Source organism: Octodon degus, unplaced genomic scaffold (assembly GCF_000260255.1).
Source record: "Octodon degus isolate 3935 unplaced genomic scaffold, OctDeg1.0 scaffold00040, whole genome shotgun sequence".
NCBI lineage: Eukaryota > Metazoa > Chordata > Mammalia > Rodentia > Octodontidae > Octodon > Octodon degus.
The window spans coordinates 1,723,044-1,731,987 of NW_004524616.1; the positions used below are offsets into that span (position 1 = coordinate 1,723,044).

At 45.5% G+C, this 8,944-nt stretch overlaps 1 protein-coding gene and 1 pseudogene across 1 annotated transcript; both read right to left on the bottom strand.

Moving 5' to 3' along the window:
• Positions 1-1,496: 1,496 nt before the first annotated feature.
• On the bottom strand, positions 1,497-2,740 carry Gpr151 (G protein-coupled receptor 151). The gene has a single exon (XM_004631342.1). The coding sequence runs from the start codon at positions 2,712-2,714 to the stop codon at positions 1,497-1,499; it is 1,218 nt and encodes a 405-aa protein (XP_004631399.1). The 5' UTR covers positions 2,715-2,740.
• Positions 2,741-6,654: 3,914 nt separating this feature from the next.
• Positions 6,655-8,944, bottom strand: part of LOC101566802 — an 18,330-nt pseudogene continuing 16,040 nt past the window's right edge.

Here is an 8,944-nt window from a genome sequence, read left to right on the forward strand (position 1 = left end):
TCTGTTCTCAGTCCATTTTATTTTACTAGGTTGTCCACGCTGCCTCAACTTAGGGTCCTCCTGCCTTACCTTCGCAGTGACTATAATTGCAGCCATGAACCACCTTGTCTAGCTGCATTAAAAATTCTTAATATTTTCAGAATTCCCATTGCTCTCTAGAGAGGGTTTTCTCCCCTGCAAGAACTCTCTCCATGAAAATACACCAGAGTTCCATAAGAAGTAATCAAGCTTATGGATAAAGTGTCCTTTTCCAAAATGTTGTGTCTGTATGTCTGTGTGTGTGTAACTATCATTATTATGCTTTATTAGCTATACTTTACCTTGCTATAAAATGAAGAGTTGCCTAATACTCAAAATTTACCATATGCTTAGGAACATTAATTTCTAATGCATTTCACTCTGCATTAGCTATATGGCTTTTATTTTCTGCTAGCCAATTTCTATCTTAATGTTTATGTTACTCTCCGATGCTTGCTTTTGCTTGTTCCTGAGTCATTTTCATAACTTAGAAGCTTTGCCATATTTTACATGTTTGAACAGTTCATTGCTATTGGTAAACAATATCTTTTAACAAGAAAGATGAGGGACACGCATGCCTGTGTCATCAGCCATACTTCATCTTGAGAGAAAAGATGCTGGGAGGAAAACAGTTCTGCTTGTTGAAGAGTAACTTTCCTTCCTTGGAAAAGGGAAGTCATTTTTAAAATTCTTTTTTCCACATCAGTATAGAGTGTCACTTTAGGCTGGTTAAAGTCTCAGACTTTGAAGACTCATTTAGATGGCTTTAAAGATTAAAACAGCCTTTTATGATTTAAGGCAAAGTCTGAATTTACTTAAACTTGGCCAAAAACAGCTATAGTTTGAAATTAGTCCAAAAGTTAGAGCAAAGTGGTGTTTCTTATTCTGTGAGCTTTGGTCAGAAATTATACAGGTTTTCATTAAGAAAATTAACATTTATTCAGCAAATGAAGATAACACTAAAATTTATTCAGTGTGTTAAGGCATTTTTTAAGTACTGGGAATCGAGTGCTAAGATTTTTATGTAGTGTACATTTTCAGCTTGGTTATGTGGAAACTAAACAGATAAAATTAGGGACAGCAAATTTAGGAAGAACCTGAAGGTAGATGGGCTTAGGTTTGGGCACAAGTAAGTTCCCAGCCAGCACAACACAGTCTAGTCTGGCCCTAAAGGATTCCAGTAAAAATTATTATGAACCAGGAACAAAACGGCCAGGCTCTCTACTTGGCAGCATGTTTACATAACATTTAAGGTAGATTCTTAGAACAGCCAGGTTATAATTCTGAAGCATAATCATTACATTTTATTTTACCTACCAGATCAGACATTGTGAAAACATGGAATGTGAAACATTTTACAATTCCTAATTTTTTTTTTTATAATTCCTTATATTAATAATTTTATATGGCAAAGTCAACAGCATTTTTAAGCAGTAGAAGTAAATACAGTAATCACTATTTTTCTTTGACATTTAAATCTATTTACCACAGCCCCCCATCTCTTGATCTTCATGTTCCCAGGGGATAGGGTCATTGTCTTGTACTGAAGGAACAGTGTCCCTCTCATGCCAAAACTGCTCTACATCAGGGAGGATGGGAATCTCGGCCTTCTCAGTCTTGTCTTTGCTTGAGTTGAGAATACCAGCTTTCTCTTTCTCTGGAATGGGTGCTGGGGACTCTTGGGATGGAGCCTTGTCAGCAGGAACCTCAGTGTTGGCGGCTGGTGTTTCCGGAGACTCCAAGACAGATGGATTTTTAGTGATCATCCATTTCCAAAAGGCTTTCAAGCCTTCCTTGAACTCTTCGGACATGACTAGAAAAATGAGAGGATTTGCTGAAGAGTTGGAAAACATTAGGACTTGAGACAGGGCCATGAACCCCTGGGGTGGGGCTGGGCTTCCAGCCTTCAGGTGCCATATCCACAGCCAGGCTATCCACTCAGGGAGCCACAGCAGTGCCGAGGTGATGGCGATGCTCAGCAGCATCACTGTGAGTTGTTTGGAACGCACCTGATTTCTAAGATGTTGAGTCTTCGTTCCTTGTTTTTTACATTGGCTGTAAGCTCTCCAGAAGTAAAAGCTGGCCAGAAGTAATGGAAAGCAAAATACCATGAGAGGGTAGAGCTTACCAAACATTGACATGAACTCTTTTGCTCCTGCTGGCACATCCATGAGGCACATTTCCACACCTGCGTGATGCCTGGTGGTGCTAAAAATCCATTCTGGCAGGGGCAGCAGGCTAGCCACCGCCCAGATGGCCGCCAGAACTGACCAAATGGTGCAGTTGTGGATACTTACTTGTTTGGCTGGGTCACTTGCATACATGAAGCAGACTTTGGCCACAGCAACAGTTGTCAGGCTCTTAGCTGCCAAGCATGTGTGGATGAACCAGTCAGAGGACTTGCAGACAAACCAGCCTAGATCCCAGACACCTTTGGAGTAAGCTGTAGCTCGTACAGGTGCAGAAAACAGCAGAAGGGAGAGATCGGCCAGGCTGAGATTGAGAATCAGGGAGTGGATCATAGATGGCTTTCCTTTCCAGGCACCGTGAAGGAGGATGGCAATCACACACAAGTTCCCCACAAACCCCACCAGGCAGATGGCCACCAGCACAGTCGGGATGATGGTCCTCCAGTCCTTGGAGTCAGAAGGCAGATACCCTCCTGCAAAATGGAGCTGAGCAAAGGAAGCATTCATGGTGCTGGAGTGGGAGTTGGTCAGGGCAGCTGTGTTACTGTTCAGCTCCTTACAGAAGTTAGCTTCTTATTTAGGGTTGTCTTTCTGTATTGGCTCCTTTTTTGCATAGGGGGAATGGGCTATGTCGTCAGTGTCAAGTGACACTTCTAGATCCTCCTCCTTGCTTGTTCGGTGAGAATGAAAGGTTGACTGCTGAGCTCTTCTCTGCTGCATGCATATACCTGTGAGTGCACTGAACCCGCAGCAGGAACACAGGGCTGCTTCCTCTTAGTCTGGCTAAATGCCAGCCCTGTAGAGTAATAAAAACACTCATAAATGATAAATGAAGAGTACATACATGTAAGTGGGACATGTTCCTGGAGGGTGGCAGGAGGAATCACTATAGCTGGTCACGGCAATTATTTTTCAAGCAGCTGTTTCTAAAATCAGTCACCACTGTAGTCTGTAATTCAGCAAATTTACAGCACATCTGAATCAAGTACATCACCTGGATAGCTTCAGCTGGTAAATTTGAATTAGGGCTCCCAAATGTACATTTCTAACAAATTCCCAAGGAGAGCAGTGCAGGGGCTGGTGGTGGGGTACCTACCCTTTTTTTATTTTTTGACACAGGATCTTGCTATGCAGTTTAGACTTGTAGTGATCCTCCTGTTTCAGCCTCTCCATTTCTAGAATTTTAGGTGTGCACCACCACACCCAATTCCAGGGCCAGCAGTTTCCTGGACCAGAACTGGGGGATGGAACTAGTGACCTTGAACTTTCCAGGCAGGTGCTTGTGCTGCTGAGCTGTCGCCCCAGCTCAGAGGTTTCCATACTGAGGAACCACTGTTTTAAACCCAGAACTACCCCTACCCCACCTGTGGCAGAGATAAGATGCTTTTCGCCAGGCCCTTCACCTGCTGCTGATAACAAACTGAGCTGGATAATGAAAAAACAGTTGCAAAAATTCCTGTTAAATCTAAGCATGGGTGACTCTTCCCTTTTAGTTGTTTAAAGATAATTTTATTTATTCATATTTTATTTTGTTTGCATTTTTTTAGGGAAGGGTCTACAGGGTGTTGAGGGTCTCACTACTAGATTGGATTTGTAATGATCCTCCTGTTTACAGCTCCCCAAGAGCTGGGATTACAGGCGCACGCCACCACGCCCAGTCTCAACTGTCATCTCAGTGTGGAGGGTGGGCAGCATGGCAGGCTGGGGATGGCTCCTTCACCTGCTTGCAGGTGCTTTAATCCACGGAGCTATCTGGCCGGCCCTAAGGATAATTTGAGAGCTCTGATAGAACTAGTTTACACACTGATGAGACTTTTCAACGGTGATGGTGATGAAGACAACCAAATAATGAATCAAGCTGCTTTTCCGAGAGAATCCCTAAAGGATTCACCAAGACAGAAATAAAAGGAAAATCACCGCTTTCTATGATGAAGACATTTCAGAGTGTTTAAAGAAATACCATTGTAAATGAAAAAAAATTCTTGGATAAAATTCTAGAACCCACCTGAAGTTGAAATCCATTACCAGGCAGTAGGTACTTTGGAGTGGATTGGAGAAGCTAGAGGGTTGGCTTTGTGGAGTTGAAATGAAAATACCACCCTACCTACCCAAGTGTGGCCAAATTGGAAATGACTTGTTGAGGAGCTGGAAGGTAGACCTCTGGGTTCTGGTACTAATTCTACTTTCACCAGTTTTTCTGAGCAAAGCAAAGGGGTGCAATTGTAAAATCCCTCACAGTCCGAGAGCTCAGCAAGAGCTGGCCATGTCACTCTTGGAGACACTGTCGGGAGCGTATGGCTGGCTTCAGATTTTTTTCTTTCCCTTTTTCCCTAGGAGGTAGAAGATGGGCCCCTTATATTGAATCCATCTATCTGCCCCAGGCACACCCATAATCCCAGCATGGAATCATGAATTAATCACAAACTCTAGAAGGCCTTGGGCCCATCACTGCATGAGGCTTTTGTGGGGACAACTAGACATCATAACAGGCCCCCAGGACTAAGGGTGGGGAAAGGCAGTTGATGCTGGTAGACATAAAGGACTTTGGAGGAGATAGACTTGTTTTAAAATGGGATTGTAGGATATCTGTACAACTCTGTAATTTCGCTAAAACATTAAATTGTATACTTACTAAATTTTGTGATACACAAATAATACCTCAATATATATTTTATTTATTTTTTTGTAGTACTGGGGATTGAACTCAGGACCCTGCACTTGCAAGGCAAGCGCTTATTCTACTGAGCTATTTCCCTGGGATATATATATATATATATATATATATATGAGAAAATTATTAATCATGGCCTAGAAGGGCCAAAACCAAGGACAGTGCTGGGGGGGATGAGATGGGGGAAGCAGAGCCACAGTGCAGGGAGTTTGAAGCCTCTGAGGCCTGGGTTCACCAGCTCTGTCCATTTCCACACCTGTGCTATAGCCGTAGCAATGGGCAGCTGCAGCTTCCAAACACCAAAGCTGGGGTCCTGCATTGCTTTACTTGACAGGACACTGCCCATAGTGATGCTCACAGGACGTATCCCTTGGAAACTGAGATGCAGTAATAAGCAATAAAACACAATTTGGGCTATAAACATTTTTAAAACTTTTATAGTCAAAGTGGAATTTATATTTTAGTTTTAAGAGACCCCAACCAACTTAATTTTTAAAAGAATCCAACAAATCAAATTAGTGGCCACTCGTATAATTGGGTTCTGGGTAAGTCTAGCTAAGTGTGGCCTCTCCCTGACCGTGGGTAGAGTGTCCGTTTTCCCTAAGTTCCAGGGTACTGCTAATAACTGTGTGGTGATGCCCACTTCATGTGCCCCAACTGCCAGCATCTGAGGCACCAGTTCCAGACCCTGGATTCTCATGACTACAGGAGAGGGATATGAATACCATCCCCAACCTATAGATGACATTGAGAAATAGAGAAACAGAACAACCTTTCTGTGGGTCTGTAGATCCTACACAGTAGGTGAGAGAGTTTATGTGGGAACTCCCATGGATTTGACTTCAGATTTGGGGTTTCAGACTAGTTTGTAAATTGTTCTATCTTGCCCCACTGTCGCAGTTGCTTTTTCCTCATTGCTGGGACAAAATACCCAACACCTAAAATTAAGGAATGAAAGGTTTATTTAGCTCATGGTTTGTGAAGGTTTCAGTCCATACTCGGCTGGCTCCAAGGCAGAGCAGCACAGGGCAGAGGGCAGCAGTTCACGGTGGTGGAAAACGGCCAAGAGCAAAGGTGAGAGCAGCAGCTGCAGCCGCTAGCCAGCCTCTCTTCCCTCCCCACATTGTGTGCAGATTACCCACCCCAGGGCAGTGCAGCACTCACACCCATAATCCCTGAATTGGATCATAGATTAATCACCAACTCTAGAAGCTGTCCCATGACTGCATGAGGCTTTGGGGGGACACCTAGATACAAACTGTAACACCCACCAGAGAAGTTTTTGGATATTGCTATTTATTTATTGGATACAGTTCAGACTCATAGTGATCCTCCTGTCTCAGCCTCCCCAGTGCTGTAATTATAGGTGTGTGCCACCACACCTGGTTTTGGGGCTGGCCTGCATATGGTACTGGGGATTGAACCTGGGTCCTTGTGCTTGCCAAGCAGGCACTTAGACTGCTGAGCTATCTCTCCAGCCCTGGGATACTGCTCTTCAAGCAACAAAGTTCTCAAATTAACATAGTTGAGTTCACAAGGCATTTATCGAGCATTTTGGCACTAGGAAAATAAAACATGCAATTTCAGTGAATATATCCTGAGCGCCCCCCTGCTTTTTTTTTTCAAGGCTTACAAGGTTTCTTTGTTTGACAGCAGGATGGGTCGGCTGCTGGCCTGACCCGTGTTCCACAGGGCCGCGTGGTGATCTCGTCAGTGCTGGCCTCAGGGACCCCAGCAGGACGGCTCAGCCGAACGCGCTGTTTCGAGGCTTTGTGCTCACTTCGCCTGCGGGCCCTTCTCAGTGGGCTTGCCGATATCCTTGACCCTGAGCTTGAGGCCGATGGCTCTCTCAATTTTGCCCAGAACCTGGTTTTTGGAATGGCCGGTTCACTCTCATAGTCTAGGGTGACTTGTGGCTTCTCATTGATTTTCGTGGCCAGGTCCTTTAGCGTCAGCCCCTTGCTCTGCCGGCCGCGCTGGATCACTCTACCCACCTCCAGGGTCACCGGGTCGTGGTGCAGCTCCTTCGTCTCCCTCTCCAGCTTGGCTGTGTTCTTGGTGATCGGGTGCTGCTTGTTCTGCCTGTCAGCCCATTTCTTGGTCGTCTCCACATCTTCGCCTCGTCTCTGAGCTGCTAAGATGGCCTTCTTGGTCTTGGCCTGCGCGGCCTTGGGGCCTTTCTTGCGCAGCATAGTCACGGTGTCCCAGTTGCTCTCAGCCGTGGCGCGGTACGACGCTCCCTCCGGCTGCTCAGGCAGCTGCTCCGGACCTACCTCCCTGAGCCCTTCTCTGGGCCACGCATGCTAAACCCACCTGGAGGCTTTTGCTTGAGGCGCTACAATCTAGTGGAGAGACAATCTCAGCGATGATGTCCTTGAAGAGTCTCCGCTGCTGTGCACGCCTGAGCAGGGACACCTGACTCACATCAGGAGCTGGTGTGAGAAAAGCTTCTCAGAAAAAACACTCCTGGAACCAAGACCTTAGCTGTGCACCAGCCTACCCATGTCTGCCCTGGCCCTTTTGGAGCTCATACTTGCTGTGATTTCAGCATTTCAGGGTTTGACACACCAGAAAACAGCTGCTGCTGCTTCTCGGAAGACTTAATCCTGGTTGCTTCCACCTGTGAGAGCTAACCGCCCTCCTCTTCCTCCAGGTGTCCAGGCTTTGGGTACTGCAGGTAAAGCTGTGCCTGGAAGAAGGGACTCAGGCCAGGTGTGGCTGGCCAGTGGCAGTTTGCTGGTGGGGTGGCGAGCTCTGAACCATGCTCAGCTTGCAGATAAAATGCTGGCTTGGGAGGTTGGGTTTTTTTTTTTTTTTTTTTTTCTCTCATTACTATACATTGCTAATGATAGAGGGGAAATGGAACTCCCAACCTGAAAGGTACCTGGGACGATTTTGTTTTCTCTAAAACTGAACAATGAATTTTAGGAACAAATGGAGGTTAAGAGCAGCATATTTATTGGAGAAAGAAAGCTTCTGTCTGAGAGAGGGACACAAGGGGGGCCTGAGCAGATTATCCCTGGGAAGCTGTCTCTTCCAGGGACTTTTTAGAGTAAAACCATGTGATGAGGCCGGTCTAAGGTGCAGACTATGGGAACTTGCTTAGGTGGGCGTGAGGTGGGACAAAGCTATGGTCAGCCAATAAGATTACAAGCACCATTGCTCAGGTAAAATTGGTTAAATCCAGTCGGAATGGGGAAGCCAGTCATGTGGCAAGTGGGCACAAATATAGAACAGGAGTTTATCTGGTAGCCAGCCGATAGCTGTTGGATTAGTGACTCTTCTGGCTTCCTCAAGGTGATGATCAATGCCGGATGCTTATCTTCAGGGAGGTAAGCATTTGTTCGATCTTTGGTCTTTAGGTCTGTCCCACAGCAGGAGTGTCTGTCTCTCACAGTTGCAAGGTGTCTTGTCTTTTGTGGTGTCTCCTGGAGGGCCTAGCTCTGCCTAACTGCCTATAATACTTCTATATAATTTAGCTGCCTACAACACTAAGATTGTCTTTCTCTACACTCCTAGTTGGGCTGTTTTTTAACTGTAGATAGCTCACTTTCTTTTTTCTTTTAAGAGAATAAAAAAAATTAAAAAAAAGAAAAAAGGAATAAACATTAGAAATGATGTAGAATTTCATTAAGCAAAATAGTAGGAATTCAGCAATGGTTGTTGATGGGTTTTCTCTGCCCTAATAAAATTTCTGCCGAGTCATCATGGCCGTGAGCTAATATGGCCCCTGCCACTGGAGGCAGGTGCTACGTTCCGCCCTCCTCTCCCTGGCAGAATTACAACTCCCTACTTTCTTTTCACAATATCCTCTTTCCTTGTTCCTGCTGTCCTGCCCAGTCACTGCCTGCCTCACCACGCAGACTGACCTCGAGGCTCCTCCTCCGCCTGGGCCTAGACAGCCTCTGCTGGCCCGCTGGCCCCTCCGAAACTTCAAGTCTCTCCTCTCGTGTGGTCTCCCCTGTGCCCACAGTAAAGGCCTCTTTTATCTTTCCCGTTTCTTTGCTGCACCACGAAACCCAGCAGTTGTTATATTGTGTATTTTTGTCTTCAGATTAGTTGTTCA